The sequence below is a fragment of the Carassius gibelio genome, chromosome B5 (genome assembly GCF_023724105.1).
Source record: "Carassius gibelio isolate Cgi1373 ecotype wild population from Czech Republic chromosome B5, carGib1.2-hapl.c, whole genome shotgun sequence".
NCBI classification, from domain to species: Eukaryota; Metazoa; Chordata; class Actinopteri; order Cypriniformes; family Cyprinidae; genus Carassius; species Carassius gibelio.
The window spans coordinates 36,760,787-36,781,364 of record NC_068400.1 but is presented as its reverse complement, the minus strand read 5'-3'; the positions used below and the strand labels follow the sequence as shown (position 1 = coordinate 36,781,364).

The 20,578-nt window shown below is 35.6% G+C and overlaps 1 protein-coding gene across 4 annotated transcripts in view; it reads left to right on the top strand.

The window, feature by feature from the left end:
* Nucleotides 1–20,578, top strand: part of unc5db (unc-5 netrin receptor Db) — a 116,663-nt gene that overhangs the window by 78,678 nt on the left and 17,407 nt on the right. For 3 of the 4 annotated variants that reach the window (XM_052555392.1, XM_052555391.1, XM_052555389.1), the window contains exons 5-11: nucleotides 5,723–5,903; nucleotides 7,270–7,437; nucleotides 9,770–9,934; nucleotides 10,395–10,427; nucleotides 12,983–13,168; nucleotides 17,200–17,556; nucleotides 18,415–18,499. In XM_052555392.1, coding sequence (XP_052411352.1) covers nucleotides 5,723–5,903; nucleotides 7,270–7,437; nucleotides 9,770–9,934; nucleotides 10,395–10,427; nucleotides 12,983–13,168; nucleotides 17,200–17,556; nucleotides 18,415–18,499 — 1,175 coding nt within the window. The remainder of the gene's footprint in view (nucleotides 1–5,722; nucleotides 5,904–7,269; nucleotides 7,438–9,769; nucleotides 9,935–10,394; nucleotides 10,428–12,982; nucleotides 13,169–17,199; nucleotides 17,557–18,414; nucleotides 18,500–20,578) is intronic. The other variant, XM_052555390.1, reaches the window with a different exon arrangement.

The following is a 20,578-nucleotide window of genomic DNA, read 5'->3' as shown; positions in this document are numbered from 1 at the left end:
TTGTCATTGAAACTGTGGTGAAATGTGCAGTAAGGTACATAAAAATGTTGTTGCATAAAAAGTGCACAGGGGTACGTATTTTTATGAAACAATTTTTTTTTTCATAACTCTATACCCTTACTGCCTGATAATCATAATCTAAATTATTTTGGAGAAACGTCTGAGATTTGAACATCTGAGAATTAAATAGTTTCCTTACCTTTCTTTTACTTTTTTTCGAATTATTTTTAATATGCATCAGGAGATGCATATCCATTCAAAAAGCCGTGGCTCATTGCTCACTTCATGTTTTCCTACCCGTATTCTGTTTATTCCTCCTCTCTCTCCTGTCCTGTTCCCGCCACCATGAAAGTGAGTGATGATCCTCATGATATAACAAGCCAATTACAGGCCTGTTGAAGCTGGGTGGTATCCTGTTTCTATGTGTTTAGCTGTGATAAGACTGATCTGGGAAGAATGGTAATGTGGTTGTGTGTTCAGGAGAGGAGAGGATGAAAGAGACTACCCTGTGCTTTATGCTTTTGTTTGCCTTTACTTCTGCGTGATTGACCAACACCATAATAGTCATAGAAGTGTTTGCCAGGTATGGGGTTAATTCCTTGTGTGTGTGTGTGTGTGTGTGTGTGTGTGTGTTTTTCTTTCTTTTTATTTTAATATTTTATTGGAATTCATAGTGTGCCAAGGGGATATTAATGGTCTATAATTGGGAATCAGAAGAAATTCTAACTTTTGAAATTGAGCTGGTGAGAATAAGGAAACAATGAGTCAGAACTAATTTGTGGATTGAGGCTGCGGGGAGTAATTTAACATACATGGCTTGGATTAAAGGGATCACTTGACTTGCCCACTGATATTTCTTTTCATTACAAAATGGTCTGTATATACTGCATAATATTGCAGATATAATTTCTGAGTGGCAAGACTATATATATATTGCATATATTATTTTACATCTATTTTCTTTAGATATCCAGTTCATATATATATATATATATATATATATATATATATATATATATATATATATATATATATATATATATATATATATATATATATATATATATATATTGTTTATGATATGTTGATAGCTGTATTGTTAATGATTGTGGATTAATATATTGGCATGTAAAAGCCCAACCATTTTAAACTTTTGAATTTTGAAGTGTTTAGATATAGTACAACTAAAAAAAGAAAATCAGCTATGTTTCAGTTAGGGCTGTGTGATATTGAAAAAAATGCATTACATAATACCTTATTAAAATGTGATATTCTATATGCGAAAAGATATTGCTTAAGATATAAATATCTATTATATTTCAAAATATTTAAAAATTAAAATTATATAACCAATTTGTTGAAAGAACAATTTGCAAGCATTGATAAAATAAACAATAGTATTTGAGTACAGAAATTTAATAATTAAGTGTAAAATAGCACTGCATTGTGTTCACTGTATGAATTAAATTGAGATTAATCTTTGTTATAGGTGTTTTGTTGTTTGATTAACATTAGTGACATATTCAGCAGAACAAATTTATGGCTGCTATCCCTTTAAATCTGACTTCACAGATACAGTGTAATGATACACATCCAATTTCTTTCTCAGCTGCTTACATTCATTTAAAACATAACTGACTGCAATTACAAGAATGATTGTCGAAATGGGTACTATTGACAATTCTGTGTGTATGTGTCTGTTCATACTTAAGGAAATGGGAAAGACGAATCAACTCGGTGTTCGCATACCGTCTGAAATGTGTCTCTGTGTGTGTGTGTGTGTGTGTGTGTGTGTGTGCGCGTGTGCTCTTTGCACGTGTGCAGAAGAGCTGAAAATAAGCTGTGCGAGATGCGGCTTGTGCGCGCACTTCAGGGGTGAATCAAACTGCAAGACGAGATGGCAAAGAGTAGTTTTCTGCTACTTTTTGCACTTAATAACTCTTTTTAACGTCAAGCTATTCTATTCTGTATGCATTTAACTAAAATTGTGACCTTTTGCAACATTTTGATTTAAGTAGCCTATTAATACAATTATTCAAATATCGCAGGCCGTTGCGATATGCATATCATGATATTATACATTTGCAATATTTCAATAATTTCGATATATCATGCAGCCCTATTTTCAGTGTTAATTTATTATAGAGACACTGGAATTAAAGTTATTAATCACACTCTTTAAAAAAAAATTTAAAGCATGATGTAAAGCTAATTTATGCTAGTAACTTTTGGCAATGTTGGCAATGGGAACTGCAAAATCTGTTAATTATATTGCTCAAACCATAGTTTACACTATATTAATAAAGTGTAAAATCATGTGTAATTGGTAATATCAAGACGCTGCAAAGACATTGTACATGTACCAAAAAGTAGACAGCTTGCACTAAGTAGGGCTTTATATCCAAAATGTAATAAAACAATTTAATTAAAAGAGAAACTGACCACTTACAGGGATTATGTTAAAGATATAGTTCAACCATGAATGAAAATTCTGTCATTAATTACTCACCCTCATGTCATTCCAAACCTGTAAATCCAATTGTTGGATAAAGTCATTATTTCTGTTTTCTTTGTGCACAAAAATAATTTTTGTAGCTTCATAAAATTAAAATTAATAAAATTAAAGTGGTAGATACATTGCTGTCTGTGGAGAGTCAGAAAGCTTTTGGATTTCATCAAAAATACTTAATTTGTGTTCTGAAGATGAACAAAGGTCTTGCAGGTTTGGAATTACATGAGGGTGAGTAATTAATGACATAATTTAAATTTTTGGGTGGACTTATCCAGTAAGTTAATAGTGATTTCTCTTGCATATGTTGAGGCATAGAAAAGGGTTAGGGGTCAGATAAATGAATCCAGAGCCGTGGGATTTTTGCAGTTGAGTGCTTGAGCTTAATAGCATTAGAATCCCAACTCACTGTAGCGTTTCAGCAGTTTACTCACCCTGAGAACTTGGCAGCCCTTGAATTACTTAAAAAATTGGACCATTTTCTACAAAAGCAGACACTTTGTGTTGCCCACACTCTCCAGCTCATTGTCTGTTTTTCTCAAGACTGGAGTAAGCCCTTTCTGCCAAGCTCTTGCAAGAGTCACCAAGCAAGATTCTGTTGCCACAAATAAACCACAGTATGTAGGTTCATTTTTATTTAATAAAGATCTTATTTTTCATGTGAAGAGGTGATCCAATCAGACGTCTTTTACACATGGAAGTCTTAAAGGTACAGTATCAAAAACAGTGTGTAAATCACTCCCTATGTTGTATGAAACCTTGTTTTTAGTAAATTTGTTGTTTATTTGGGCAGCTATCAAGAACAATCAAGAATATTCATTAACTCATTCATTTTATTTATGTGAATTATTTTGCACAAATATATTCTAGAGATGAAACTGCAGTGTTTTGTTTAAACTGAGTACCATTTGAAAGTTTTATGCTCATTATTTAGCAAAGATCAAAACTAAAGTAGTTGCATAAATTTTGATTTACCAGTCTATCAAAGGTTGGTGTCAAAAGCAATTTCAAAGCGATTGTAGATGTGTCTGCTGGTGCCGGTCTTGTCGGTGTGTTGTGTGCATGTGGGTTTGATTGAATTCACAGTCAGTGAGGCGGCATTATATTTCTGCTCCCTGAGGGCCGTCTATCAGAGCTGTTTAATCTTAGTAATTACCCTGCTGAAATATGAAGCAGTTTCAACAGCCTCTTCTCCACCATACACACACTTCACAGGTAAAAACCTCCTCTAACACCACCTGCAAAACTGATCCAAACATTTTCTGATACCTTGTTTTACTGAGTTCAAAAGTGTACTGAATTTTTAAGTGGCTCTGACCTCCTGTCCAGACAGCCAAATAGCCCTTTTGTTCACGATAACAGCGAGGTCTTCACTTCGACTGATCTCTTCCTGTCAAAAGGACCTTAATCAGGCAGGATGGAGGCACTAATGAAATCATGGGATCCTCTTGAGACTGTGGAACCTCCTCCGTCAGCCCTGCCACCGTTAGCCATGCTGTAATTGAAACAAATGTGCCAATTAGGCCATTCATTTCTCACATTGTCTGCCACACATTTACACAGCTAATTTGTATTTGTCCCCTACCTTTCCTCTTCTCACTCCCTCTCTACTTCTATCCTGTTTTCCCCCTTTCTCTCTTTCTCCCTCTCCTCTTCATGTCTGTGCTCTACACCTTTTCAAAGGCTGAGGGGAAGTGGTGCTCAAGAATGCAGAGCATGGCAAATGTCTCAACAGAGAGGTCTGCTTGCACTGTGTGCTAATTGCCTATTTCAACTCCCAAGTTTCCCTGAAAACTTGAGTAAATACATTAGAGGAGAAGTGTACTCTTCACTTCCATGCACAAGTAGTATCATTCCCTGCTGAAAAAGCAGCAGCTTAAACTGCTTGATTTGTTGGTCTTAGCTGGGTTAAACTGGTTTGCCAGATGTCTTTGCAGTCTTTTAACTGTAAAGCGTCCCAATTCTAAGTAATACAGTGCTTGAAAAAACAAGAATCTGGCATTTGCGGCAGTAAAAAAGGCAGCTGTTGTTGCCAAAACTTAGCCGAAAAATACTGTAGCCACATTTTTAGGTTTTACAGATTAAACATTTACAGTTAAAAAACAAACAAACATATATTTCACTAAGATGATAATATATCAAATTACTAGTATACATTTTTCCCCTTATGCTGACAAATGCCTGAGAAACAAAGGCAATAATCAGACGGTCATGTTGTAAATAAAAGCTTATTAACAATAGCATTTTCACAAACCCAGTTAAATACTAAAGTATAGAAGGTGTATGTTGTCATAGACACATAATGCAATTAACATTAATTTAACAAAATAAGATGTAACATAAAATCTGATTGAACACACACGCACACAGAGAGAGAGAGAGAAAACAATTTCTGTGAAAAAAAAAAAACATTAAATGTGAATGTTTTACACTGTAAATCATAAGAATACTTTGTTCTTTTCCTCTTCCAAAAATATATAGCAGTATTTTACTGAAAATTTACACAAATTATCCCATTAGATCTATTACATTTTTTCAGCATGTAAAGTAAGGAAAACTAAAAAAAAAAGTAAGGGAATTAGAAAAGTAAGGGAATTCAAACTGTAATATTTTTTTTTACACTGTACCAATTTGACTTTAGACTTCACAGACTGTATTTCTACAGCTTTATAGTGCAGCATCACGAACTCAATCACTCTAATTATGCATCTGGGTTAGTCATATGGCTCACAAAATAATTAAAGCATGTTATGATCTATGAACATGAGAGCTAATGTGATTCTGAGAAATAATCTGTGAAAAGAGCAAAGTTTAAAGTGCTGTGATGAATGCAGAGGAAGAGAGGGTGAAGAGGGCATCACTGCAGCTACTGCTCAGCATAAATGCAAATGTTATTTTATATTTTAGTAACCATCTTCTGTTGAAAGCAATAACCAAATCAGATGGATTTAAGATGGAAATTTACCCAAAGAGCTTTGTGTTCCTTCCAAGGTTATGAAGTAATGAATTACAAACAGACCAAAAATTAAATTAACAGCTGTTTTCATTATTTATGTGCGATAACAACAGTTTCTTCTTTGAATAAGTACAACAAGTGTGCAGTGCAGTGTCAAAGATGAATGGTTGCTGTGCTTTCAATTACAGTTTATACTGCTGAGTGTAGAAACTGATCTAATTTCAGGATTGGTTAATAAATGTTTCTATTTTTGTCAGGTGGAATGGTTGAAAAATGAAGAATTGGTTAGCTCCTTTGAAGACGATAACATTGACACTCGTGCTGACCACAATCTGATCATCAATGAAGCCAGACTCTCTGACTCCGGCAACTACACCTGCCTCGCCACTAACGTAGTCGCAAAAAGACGCAGTGCTACAGCTACTGTAGTTGTGTTTGGTAAGATAACACTGATATGCTTCGTTGACTTGTTGTGGTGTCTCCTCATCTTTGCTAAAAATACAGCTGAACAGCTCTCTGCTTGTGAAGTCATTATCACATTTTACCTGTTAACTCATTAGGTTATATACCTCTTTATGATCATTTTCACTTTTGGGTGAACTATGTACTTACTCTCATGACTTTAATAAAATTTAGTTTTTGTCAATAAAATTATCACAGTGCAATACAAGTCATTGGGGTTCAATTGGTTTTTATGGATCTCATAAACTTTAATTTTATGGACAAAAACAGTTCAAACAATGTTTCAGAAAAAAAAAAACTAATTAAAGATACAAGCTAAAACATTTTTACCTAAACAAGCTTTAGCTCACTTTAAGAGGTTTGCTGAGATTCATACATACCACAAAATTAACTAGTAAAAAACATTTATACCAATAACTGTTCTGAAAGTGCTGATAGGAGGATCAGATGATTCACCTGGTCGAAGCCAGCAAAAAATATAGATGGACAATCTTGAGAAAGTTCTCACCTTTGAAGCAGCCTTAGGGAAATGTCCACTCTTGAAGCCCAGTATCCATTAGGATGTTCTGTGAAAGGAACACAGAAAGATGATTGAAGTTAGATTTTTCAAGAGTTTAGAGGATAGGACGCAGTGAGACAGATATGTAATTATCTACAACTCCAGTGTTGGTTTTTGAGGTAGACAGTCAGTGAGGACAAGGTTGGAAACATCAATCTGAAAGTAAGAAGTATGTAGTCTTTGAAGCCTATTTTATTTTCTTTTATCTTTTGTAGTTTTGTTATGATTTCTGAGCACGAGTGTGTGCCGCTCAAACGGTCCTTAGCTAGCTTGTACGAAAGTAGCACATTATTTTTGCCAGAGTGAAGTTGATTTTGATTAAAATGAGAGATTTTTGACACTTTAACAAAAAGTTGATTAGCCTGTCAATTTTGCTTTTATAAGTGCATTATTAAACATCTGGTCAAAAGTTCAAATTCTAAAATTAAAAAAAAAAAAAAATCTCTTTGAAAAATCTTTTTAATGGTACTTTATGCTATAAATTCAACTGTGCCTTCACAGGAATAAAATAGAAAACATTTATTTTAATTTCCTATAATATTTTACTAATTATTGTATTTTGTTGTATTGCATTCACCGTGTCAATACAGCTTTGGTGAGCATTAAAAAAAAACCTAGAAAGCTAGACTACAAAAAGTCAAACCAAAGATGAAGAGAAAATTTTCCTCTAGCCTGTTAGTCATCCTGGTGTTTTTTTTTTTTTTTTCTGGCAGGGTGAGGGAAAGGTTGTCTCTCAAGGTCAGTTGTTGTCTTATTCAGCGGAAGATCTCTTTGTCTCTGCAGTGAACGGTGGATGGTCTCTGTGGACAGAGTGGTCTCCTTGCAGCGTGAACTGTGGGAGAGGAATTCAGAAGCGATCTCGGACCTGCACTAACCCGGCTCCTTTGAACGGGGGAGCGTTCTGTGAGGGCATGTCTGTGCAGAAGATCACCTGCAGTGCACTCTGCCCAGGTCAGAGCCTCATCAACCGCAGCACACCCCTGAGGTTCAGTTGTCCTCCTGCATCCAAACTCACCACAGTTTTTAGTGTCATTGTAGCAAGTAACAGCCATGTTTTACATTCAGAACAGATCAGACATTGTAGCACATTTTCCATTCTGTAATAATTCAATATAAGGGTATCATTATGGGTATTACTGAGGCTTTAATTCATGTATGTAAATGAGACCTTTTGTTCTCTTATGAGAATGAAGAAATAATCTCTAGCTAGTGTCATTTTATTAGATTAGTTATTCGTGTTATACTCAGTTGTTTTCTTGTCTTCATGATATTTAAATCAATTTGCTAACCGTTGTTTTTTTTTTTTTTTTTTTTTGACCACGCATGGTTACTGTTGGTTTCATTTTTTAACAATTTGTTCACAGTTAGGCTTCAAATGAGTGAAACACATTTAATTTGCTTAATTCTTAATTAATCATGCATTGAGTTGATATATGGTATGTGATTACAATCAAGTAATTATTTGTTGAAATTAAATTAAATAGGAGAACATGTTCATAGTATTTGAACCATTTAGGTCGTGGTGCAAAAATCCATTCTTTTGATTAAAAATCATGTCAGTCATGAGTAGAGAATGTATGAAATTTGTTGTCACTAATATAGGTAATTTATTTATCAAATGTTAATTAAATGACACAATATACCATGTTGATTACTTGTTTATAATAAAATTCTTAATTTCTAAAAACCTCTTAAGCATCTGTCCAATTAGAGTTAAATCTCACAGTATGTATTTTCTTCACATATTGTGGAAATGCATCTATTTAAGCAGCAAAACAATATCAACAACAGAAGTGCCTTTGCATATTCAGCTTGACAGTATTATGCTACCATACAAAAGTTTGATGTTTCATAAGATTTTTGAATGGTTATTTAAAGTCTTTTGCACTCACAAATCCTTGATCACAAATACTGTAAAAATAGTAACATTGTGAAACATTGTTGCAGTTTGAAATAAATGTTTTTTTTTATTTTTATTTAATTAATTCCTTTGCTGCCAAACCTAAATTTTCAGTAGAATTTACACAGTGCCACATGATCATTCACACCAGGTTCACACATACTCTGTTTGCAGTGCGTATGTGGTGCATTTTTTTTTTTTTGTATGCATGTTAATGGATTGGATAATTTACACTGAAAAAGGTTGCGATCCGGCAGTGCTTTCCAAGAGTGGTGGGTCTCCAGCAGTGCAGCGATTGTTTCTGCACAAAGTGTATTTTTGCTGTGCTACACATGGCGAATTAAAGTGACAGTGGTAAAAAATAAACATGGATTGACACGAAAATTGACTATTTACACCTTTACCTCATAATTAGTCATGTAAAAAACATGTATGGCTTTTTGGCTAGGTTTAAATCGAGGACAAGGACACTTTTAAATGAAAAAAAATTTCAATAATAGATGAAATAGGTAGAAAACAAAGTTCTTCATGAACCACAGGATTGCTGGTTTTAAATGCAAAAAAGAGGCAGGAGAGCTGAATGTTTCATTTGAAATGTTTGTGGTAGCATAAGAAAAATAATAGACTATAGCATAAGAAAAAAAATAGACTATAGTTTAAACATTTTGCCACTCACTTGAGCAACATAATATATAAATCTAGAAGTAGAACGCAATGAATAATACGTAGCTTATAATTATTGCATTTAAACGTGAATATGTAAATGAATGATTGTATTACTGTACTGTGTAAAAAAAAATCACAATGCTGAAAAAGCATTTACAATAATAAGATTTGAAACCAAAATAATGGGTAAATGTTTTGGTTGTGGTAAACATCCATGGATCAGGAGTGGAATGAAAACACATCCTGTGTGAAAGTACAACGAGTCCGTGAAGCGTCTTCACTACTTACAAACCACACGTGGACTGCACACACACGGCAAACAGAGTATGTGTGAACCTGGCATCAGAAATCATTATAAAATGCTGCTTAGATGCGTCTTTACTAAATAAATGTATTATTTCTTAAAAGAAAAAAAAAACAAATGTTTGAACACAACAATAATTTAAACAGAAAAAAATTCTGGCTTAAAAATAAGATGTAGAATAGACTGAAACTGAGCGAGCTATAGATAATATTGAGAATTTGATCAACTGGCTAAAAGTATGCTGATGTAATACATGCAACCCCGCCAATGTGGTCAGGAGTTAGACCATTACAACACTTTTAATTAAGTTTATGAAGTCTCTAGGAATCTCGTATGTCCATTGCTGAGTGCAGTTAATGCACAGAGCAGCTGTTCACCTTCTTTAAACGGCAACCCCGTGGTGTGCTCTGCAGTGGATGGAGTCTGGGAGGAGTGGAGCGAGTGGACGATGTGTAGTGCACAGTGTGAGAGACAGCGATGGAGGGAGTGCAATGCCCCACCGCCCCGTCACAGAGGCAAGGTGTGTGAGGGAGAAGGTCAAAGCACGGAGAACTGCACAGGAGGACTGTGTACGCAAAGTGAGTAGTGTATAATGCCATGATGCATCATAAACACAGTCAAATCTTCGATGACAACAGCATTGTCATCACATGTTGGTAATGATGTTGCTCACTGGTTTGGGAACTGTTATAATTGTCTGCTAAAAGTGGATGAAAGAGAGGACATCATGCCCCCGCGTGCCTCTCAATATCTCCCTCGTAGCTGTTATGATGAGAACCCTCTCTGTTTTCTTCTCCTTAATGAAGGATGGAAACATCCTGCAGCCTAAGTGATCCAAAACCATCTGCCAGTAGCTTCTCATGGCAACAATGCCGTACAACAGTATCCACAGCTGATGTTGGCATAGCCTGCAGTTGGACATCTACCCGTGATGTGAATCAGAGAGCAGATTTGTAATAAGTATTACAGGGATGGACTGTAATTCTCTCTCCCTTTCTTTTTCCCTCTCTCTCTTGTTCTTTTTCTTTTTCCCTGCAGACGGGAAGCTGATGCATGATGTTAAGCCTCAGAGTGAGTTCCTCCTCCATGTGAATTCATAATTGCCATACAGATGAGAGAAAAAAACAACAACAAAATAAGCTATTGCTACTGTCGAGAGAGCGTCTGTTTGAGTTATTTTATCCATTTAAATATTTAAATATCCTTTTTTTTGTGAGAATTTGCGTGATAGCTATTTTTTTCTCTTCCTCCTTGATTAAGATAAGCTAAAACCCCACATATGTCTTCACTTCTACGCTTGGTTACCTGTATCATTATGCTGACAGCAGGTGTCATTCTCAACAAAGTGAAAAAAAAGATGCAGAAGATTAATTAGCAAGTGTCCAATCTGTCTCAATTAGAATTTTAGTATGGAAATTGCAAGCCATCGGAAGCCTCCACAGCATGTAAACTACACTATGCAAAAATAGTTATTTGAAAATATGAAATTAAATAATACATTTATATTATACATTTAAAGTAGCCCATAAAACATAAAATAATTAGAGAAAAATAATATTTTTCCAAATTTTCATTGCCATTGAAACAAAAAGAATAATTTGATTATTTTTTTTCTCTGCCAGTGGAAAGTATCAAAGTATTTTTAAAAACAAGTCTTATTGCCTTGTGGCCATTTTTTCTTCTTAACTAAGTTTATCAGAAAAGACAAAGATGCTGATTAAGAATGTGATGAAGTCCTAAATATTCTGCGGGTGTCCTTATCAAGATTTTACAAAGAATTACAAAGTGCTAGTCAATGTATTGTGTCCTTTTTAGATTATAGAGAGTGAGTGATTGGATGTGGCATTTGAACATGTGCTATATTTAGAGGAAGCAATGAGGTGTAATCATTGAATATTAACTCACCTCGTCAAGCATATTATGTCTTAATTTCTCCTCATGTATTATTTTAACCATATTGAGGCACTTTGCAAAACATGATTTTAAATATGTATTAGTACCAGGTGCTTCTGCATTGTTACAGTGATGTGACTCTGAGACTCCTCTGTGTGCATTGATGTGTGAGCTGGGTTATAATGCTTCTAATTTAATCTATTAAATCTGTTCCATGATGGACATGCAATTAATTCACCTTTACCCTTGGACAGAATCTTGTTTCCAGCTTGCAGCATGTAATCCTGTTCAACTTTCTGTAGTGCGTCAGGATATTTGAAATGCAGTGCTGTAGTTTTATAAGCATATTCTTCCTCTCACGGCATGATTAATGTCCTCTGTGTCCTTTGTGATCTGGCGAGTTCTGTCCGCTCAACCCTCCTGCTGCAGAGGTCACTTGGGCCAGTGCTGTAGATGCCAGCTGAACAGATGTATCAATGCGTGGGGTGTTGGCACACCAACATGCCAGTTATTAAAGTAGTAAGAGCCCTGGAATTCACACCTCCCAAACTGCCCTCACGTGCCAAGCATATCTTTATACACTGCTAAACATGTGCATATTGCACCTGTTCCATTTACACAGGTGTCTAAAAGATTTGCAAGTCTAACCGCAGTGACCAGGCATGCAGGCATTATGGCTTTAAATGTTTCCCTGTCACCAAATTTTTTTCTTTTTCTGGCACTGTGAAAACATTTAACTTGCACGCAACTACAAAACTGAACTTTATCTTATTATCTTGATTATCCTATTTTACTGTCTTTTTTTTGGTGTATTTCTTAACTGTAATAGCAACAATAATAATGGTTATAATAGTAATAACAGTAGTGATGATGATGATGATGATGATAAAATTATTATTATGAATAATAACATATTATTAAAAAGTACTTATTTAATAGTATTTCATAAAATAATAATAAAACTAATGACAGTAATAATATTAGTCTTTTAATTATTAGTTTTATTAGTAATAATTAGTGTTTTTAATGATTTCTCAACACTACTATTTCATAACAATGTTATATTTTCATATATTATATTATATATTTGATTTACGACTATACAATTCTTCTTCTTATTATATTAATATATATTTTATTATCTGGCACTGTGAAAACATTACAGTTGCACAAATCTACAAAACTATTACAAGAAACATATCTTGTTTTTACTATTTCATAGCGCAACAACAACAGCAATAATAATAATAATAACAATAATAATAATAAATAATAATATAAAACAGTGCTTTCATTATGCTACAGAGTAATTCTTTATATTATCGCATCACACCTTCTTATAATACTTATAACAATAAATGCATACACAATATAATAGTAGTAATAATATTAGTGTTATGACAGTGTAAAAGATTAGTAAGTCACTTCACTTTTCACTGACTTTATTAGATATCTTTAAAGTTATATTTTATATTTTAAAATACTAATACTACTACTAATTATTATTATTACAATGGTATTTTATTTGATCAAAGATAGCGAAGCTATATATATATATATATATATATATATATATATATATATATATATATATATATATATATATATATATATATATATATACATACATGTATGTATGTGCTATTTGGCATATTTTTCTTAAATGTTTTCGCAATAAATGATGAAGCCTAAGTGTGTGTGTGTGTGTGTGTGTGTTTATGGCTGTTTCCCAGGCATGGAGAACTCTATTGATGTTGCGCTGTACTCTGGTCTGGCTGCGGGGGTGATCGCTGTGGTCGTCCTTATAGTGGCCATCACCCTCTACAGGAAGAGTCAAAGTGAGTATGGAGTGGACGTCATTGACTCATCTGCTCTTGCTGGGGGCTTCCAGTCCTTCAACTTCAAAACCACCAGACAGGGTAAGAGTTCACTGTAGATGAAGCAGTTCGGTTGGATTAAATGATTTAATGTTACTAAAATTGATGTGCCGCTTGTCACAATAACAGGCCAGGCCATAATGAATATTCAGACAATTCCAAATAAATTAATTGCTTGTAAAAGCATACAGACAAACATGCTATAAGAGTAATTTATTCCACAGTAAGACACTAAAAAATTTCACTTACACAAATAGCCTCCCCTGAGCAAACACACATTCACACACAAAAAACTCAAAACCCTTTGAAGAGTAGATGTGGAAGGCATGCTACATTGACTTCAATTCTCTCTTTTTGTCAGCTGTGCCGATAACTTTTGTTGATAAGACCACGACTATAGTCACATGACCCACATTTGGTTCCACTACATGCGTCCATATTACCATCGCTGACACTTCTGGGTCAGAGAAAGTGATAGCCATCGCCTCGCAGGGTAATCAATCCTGCCTGCTTGTGACAGCACAGTGAAAGGCTGCGACTAGCAGCTTGTGTTTACTGTGCTCAAGGCTTGGGATGGTGAAACCCCCCTCCCCTCCGACACTTGCATACAACAGGAAAGAGGGGATCAAGGCTCAGCTGAGCCGCGTCTGTCAGGTCATCAATCCTATTTAAAAAGGCCAACTTTCTTCCAGGCTCCCACTGCGCCTTATTCCAACAGCCAATCCGGTTCCCATCAGAGCTCATAGGCAAGACCAAACCCCATGGAATGGAAATGAGAACATGTTGGATGTTCATTCATTCAAGGATGTAGAATGAGACAATAGAAGCTTCTCTAAACAGTTTTTCATTTTAAAAGTTCAGAAGTTCCAAATGCATTTGATGTCATTTTGATTGCTTTTCTTTTTATTAAGGTAGGTTTTGAGTTATTCATTATATTTTCTCTCACTTTTCTTTTCAACTCAATCTGCATTATATCTATTGCATTTTTTCTCAGTATGTAATTATGTTAAAGTTTCTGAAGTATTCCAGCTGACTCTCTAAATCACAGGTGACAGCATGACACTCCAGACCTTTGCCCGCTTGTCTGCTCTTGAAATCTGAGCCACTGAGTCATTTTAATCACAACTTTAATTCCAGATCTTTCCCCGCAAGGTGCCCACTACATGACTGTTTCATTAACTTCTATCATCCTGCTGCCTCTTCCTTTCAATTTTATGTGATTTTTTTTCTTTAGATTTTCTGTCCCACAGTGATCCTATCCTGCTTCTGAAGAGGGGAAAACCACTTTGTTGTGGATGAGAATTTAAGAAGTCGAACCATTTAATGTGCTTTAATTTCTTTATATGTCTGGTGAAACTAAATCAGGTTCAATTCTATGCCATAGGTCAGGGATAGGCAACGTCAGTCCTGGAGTGCCGCTGTCCTGCAGAGTTTAGCTCTAACCCTAATCAAACACACCTGAACAAGCTAATCAAGGTCTTCAGGATTACTAAGGTTACAGACAAGTGAGGGTTTTTTTTCAGAGTTGGAGCTAAACTCTGCAGGACATCGGCACTCCAGGACTGATGTTACCTACCCCTGCTAGTGGTTAATTCAGTTACAGTACAGACCAAAAGTTTGGACACACCTTCTCATTCAAAGTGTTTTCTTTATTTTCATGAATATGAAAATTGTAGATTCACACTGAAGGCATCAAAACTATGAATTAACACGTGGAATTATATACATAACAAAAAAGTGTGAAACAACTGAAAATATATCATTGTAGGTTCTTCAAAGTAGCCACCTTTTGCTTTGATTACTGCTTTGCACACTCTTAGCATTCTCTTGATGAGCTTCAAAATGTAGTCACCTGAAATGGTCTTCCAACAGTCTTGCAGGAGTTCCCCGAGAGATGCTTAGCACTTGTTGGCCCTTTTGCCTTCTGTCTGCGGTCCAGCTCACCCCTAAACCATCTCGATTGGGTTCAGGTCCGGTGACTGTGGGTCCAGGTCATCTGGCGCAGCACCCCATCACTCTCCTTCTTGGTCAAATAGCCCTTGATGCCTTCAGTGAGAATCTACAATTTTCATAGTCATGAAAATAAAGAAAACTCTCTGAATGAGAAGGTGTGTCCAAACTTTTGGTCTGTACTGTAGTTTCTTCTGTAGAACACAGAATAATACATTTTGAGAAATGTCTCATACTATTTATTTTTTGTCCATTCAGTGTATGTAAAAATAGCTTTGGTCCCCATTGACTTTCTTTGTGTATGGACAAAAACAGTTGGAATGTTCTTCACAATATCTAAAATGTTCTGCATAATAATAAATTAAGTAAACAATGAAAAAACTTTAACTTTGAATATATCTTAAAAGGATAATGGTTAAGTTGATAATTCCAAATATGCATATGCATCAGCATTTTTCCACCAGAATATGTTCCATTCCGACACCTTTGAACTTTATGGGACCATTCAAATTCAAAAGGCACACCTGTCATCACCCTATTGCGAAACCTTGACCTGCCCAAACATGGCGACTAGAAATATCCCAAACGCCTGACACCGATCAACCCAGGCTGGGGTAATTAACGATTTTCCTAAAAATAAAGACCCATTAGCCTCCTGCCTCCCACCGCTCACTGTGCAGCAGCTGGCCAGCAAGGACTAAGTGACTTGAGTGTTAGAGCTACTTTGGCACCGGGATGATTCGTGGGGGCTCGGTGACGGTGTGTGCCTGCTTTGGACAGGAAAAGGTGAGAGAGCAACAGCAAGGGATGAAGACCCCCTTCCAAGAGCTGTTCTGACTTCAAGCTGGGAGGTGACATATTTAAAAACTTGAAAAACAAAAAGGTCATTTAGTTCATAAATGTATGTCCTCCTGAGTAGCTAAATTAATTCATTTTACAGAAAAACACTCATGAACTCAAAGCACTCAAATCTCTCGTGATGTCACTGGAGAACTAATGCTAACTGTGCTTATTGGTAATGATGAGCAATTTAAGGATGTGCCTATCAGAATGAGTCAGTGCATAAAAGCAACTCATTCCACAAACAATCTGCTGAAAAAAAAAAAAAAAAAAACAGTAACATGGTAGCAACTAAGCTGAATGCTGTCAAGTGTCTGCAGTGTATCCTTGATAAACATTTATAAAAACAAGTAAATTTGCTGCCTGTGTCCTAAATCTAAGATGCCAGCTAGCAATGCATACTTTTCTGTCATCATATGAACCCATTAAACTACACACTCCTTGAAATAATATTTCAATAATATTCAAAACATATGCCAATGACACATATTTGCATGGTCAAATGTCATGCAGGTACAGTAGAGAAATAAAATATTTAATCTTATTAGGGGGAATGTTTTATTTTGATTATATATATATATTGGCCAATTATTTTGTCATACATCGTGATTTTAACAGCAATGACCTTTTATAAGAAAAGTCTCATATTTCTGCTGCTGAAACTAAATAGGACCTTTCTTAGTATTAGTTTTAGCTCTAATTTTAAAAAGGAGACATGAATGTATTATTGCAAATTACAGTTGTACCATAAAATATTTAATATTTTAATAGTGTTTCTTAAACTCATGAACCCTCTGCAGTTCGCTAATAAACCAGTTCACTGACCTTGTTTCAGTTTAAAATTTATTATATCAGAGAAACTTTTGGAATTAGAACTCTATACTAATCTAACACCTATTCAAACCCATATTTCAGGTTGTTAGACTTTGAAGGAACAATGATTTAATGGTAAAAATAAGCCTAAATAAATATTTTAATAGGTGCCAAGGCACTATCTTTTCTCACATTCATAAAATAGTCCTTTTCACTGTTGTATTTTTTAAGATTAGACTTTTTTTTTTTTTACTTTTCCAGCACTCTTAAAATGAATATTTTAACCAAAACAGCAAATTAAATATTTAATCCTTTTCTATTCTCATGCCTTGATTTTCAGCCCATGGTCTGCTGCACTGTAGCTGGCCTGTCAAGACCACATGATCTAACTGTATTCTTCTCTTTTTAACTGTATTGAAAACTCCTATAAAACACCCAAAATATCAGAAACTGTGTTTTCATCTCCCCAGGCAATCCACTTCTGCTGAATTCCTCCATGCAGCCGGATATAACTGTCGGCCAGACGTTCAGCAGCCCGATCTGCTTTCAGGACTCCATAGACAAAGAGCTTTTTGACCCCCTTCCAGACAAGGCCAAAGTTCAGAGCTCCTTTGTGGTTTCACTAGGTGTGGCAGACCGGGCCGAGTACCATGTGAAATCTCATCCGGAGACCCTTCCTGCTAACCTTCACCCAAACTACAGCACAGTGGAAGGAAAGAAGACCACTATGATTGCTCCTAATGGCATTCACACACTCAGGAAGACTCAATTTAAGACAAGCGCTGTGTTTGGGCACCTGGGTGGACGTTTAGTCATTCCAAATGCAGGTGAGCGAAAGTATGTGTTTTTATTTGATATTAGGTATTTGGTATTAAGTTATGTTTATGCAACAATGAGCATGAATGGGTTTAATCTTAAGGTACAGTACAGCTGTAGTCATTTGTATCCTGTTAGCAATTGGATTAGATGGAGTACAACTAATAAAAATACTGTCATTCGTTCACCCTCATATCCTTCCACACCCTCAAACAATTGCTTTGGTATCTGTGAACAGTATGCAAAATATCAAAACATCTGTTTGCATCTAATAAGTGCACTAAAACCAAATGTTCTCTTTAGCTGATGCTTGTAAAGGTCAACAGTTCACTGAATCCACTCTCTGATGTCCTTGTGTTGAAAGGTTTTTAGGGCCAAAGAAAAACACTTTGTTTCATATCAGATTCAGAGAAACTACAGAGAACAAGAGGATTTTATTAGTTTACATAAAACACAATTATTGTTATTTTTACTTTTGAGTGTGCATGAGGAAGTGAGGAAAATAAAGGCAGACTACATAAAACATGACTATTGTTATTAAAATTCATGAGTACTGTTATTTTCTTTAGACTGACTTGAATAAATTAGTAGAGACGAAGAAGGAGATTACAAAGAATTTGTCTTCTAAACATTAAAAATATCTGCTGCTGAGGGTATTGTGTACATATTCACCTTTCGCAAGATTGTAGTCAGATATAATATATGAGTAATTAATATGTAAATATAAGAGCATGGTATATTTTAATTTGAACCCTTACTGTTTTAATGAATTCTTATATTGTTAATTATTTCATGAGGCATAGGAATCAATGCTTATTATGTAGGTGCACATAAATAATATCTCACTGTTGATGGTGTTGGTTTTCCAGGAGTGAGCTTGCTGGTACCCCACGGGGCAATTGCTGATGACACCTCTTGGGAAATGTACATGCTCATAAATCAAGAAGAGTCTAGGTAAGACTGTAGGTGACATATCTGTATCACTTTCATATTGTTGTATAAGCATTGGCATTAGCAAAAAAAAAAAAAAAAGAATATATAAATATATGTATGTATATATATATATATATATATATATATTGTTAAAAAACAAGTTATGCTCAGAGTGCAGGATGCAGTACAATAAAGGTGAACTTACACTAGGCAGTCTTAACCGTGTCCGAACACGTTTGACCCCCAAAGCCCAGTTCGTTTGACTAGTGCGACTGCTCTTTGCTACACTCAGACACAGTTAATTCAGCCATCCCTGGCTCGGTTGGAAAAGGTGGGCCAGAGCACGGTTCAGTTGGGTTTGGGCGTGGTACTCATGTAGTGTGATTTCTAACCGTGCCAGAGTGCGAAACTTCTGTTACGTGCAGAACAATTGTATGAACCTTTTTTGAGCAGCAAAAGCAATAGATCTGTAAAGCAATATATTGTGAGAGGGCCATGTGTCACTGCATCCCAAACAACTCAAAATAAACCACAAAGTGCACTCCACTGTGCTGCGCGAGAATGCTTTTTTTCTGTCTTCACGTACTTCAGGAGCTGAGACTCAAACATCTTGTGCACAGCTATGACATATGACACAGCACTGCCCACATGGCTATTGCTCCTATAACAGCTCATTTGTATCAGTTATTTTGTCTTTGGGTCGTTATATTTCTCACAGATTTCTGCTCGTTTTAAATCAGATACAGATAAAGTTGCACAGTAAAGATTACATTCATGTGAATGCGTTAGTGAGACCGATTGCGTGTGTGAATTAATTCTACCTGGCAGTGTCTCTCTACTAGTAGTGAAGCTGTGGGATTTAGTTATTAAGAAATATATGCTTTAACTTTTCAGTTCCTAAGCTATTTTATTAGGGCTGTGCAAAAAATCGAATGCGATTTTCATGCACATGTCATCAGTAAAAACGCTCCTTTAATTAGAAGTATTATCGCCAGAACGTAAAATGCGCATTTTAGGGTCTAAATATAAATATCACGTTATTTGTATTGGGGTCGCTTCAACCCGCGGACATGAAAAACAACCACAGACTTGGCAACATTCGTTGGCATTTACTACACAGAGCCGTAATTCACTGACAATCTACACAAAATCGATTTTAAAATCGGTGGCGATTCTTTGTCGATTTTGAAAGTGATTTTGTGTTAGTTGTCGGTAGACTACGGCTCTGTTTAGTAACTGCCGCTCCACCTGAACCAGTGTTGCCAAGTCTGCGGTTGTTTTTCGTGTCCGCGGTTTGAAGCAACCCCAATACCAATAACGTGATATTTAGCCTCTAAAATGCGAATTTTACCAAGACAACCATGCCAAAAAACAAAACATATATTTTAACCCGAGGAAGCATTTTTTTTTATCTGGGATCCTCCTGGAATCGCGACTAGTTTTGGACTAGTTTTGAGAAGCAACAGGGCAGGATTTGTTGTGAAAACCTGGCAACCCTGATCTGAACACACGTGCTGGAGATAATACTTCTAATTAAAGGAGCGTCTTTACTGATGACATGTGCATGAAAATCGCATTAGATTTTTTGCACAGCCCCATATTTTATTGAGAAATCACAGAACAGTGTTGACAATACATTTCCATGCTGAATGATTCTGTGTACGCGAGATCAGCGCGTGAGGTACGAGCTACTGTCTGTAGCCTATGTGTGTGCATTACAGTGCAGCAGTGCATTATATTATAATACAATTAATTTACTGTGCAATAGAATGTTTAAAACGTGCATTCTCCCATTCAGTTTTGAGCATCCAGTAATATAATCACAGATGTCTTGTGGAGTGCTTTCAGAGCATGCATTTATGTAATTTTAACTTTTCAGAAACGGAGCGTAAATGTGGAAGTCCTTCAAAGATTTCTTATCCTGTTGTGCCCTCTATAGGACCAGCGACTAGTCGACGTCAATCTTAAAGCGTCGACTAGTCAACTAGTCGATTAGTCAGTGCAACCCCTAATACAGACCAGTAAGCAAAAATCTTTCAAAATAATACAAATAAAACCTGTGTGAATGCACGATAAAATAATAAATAATAAACACTAGGA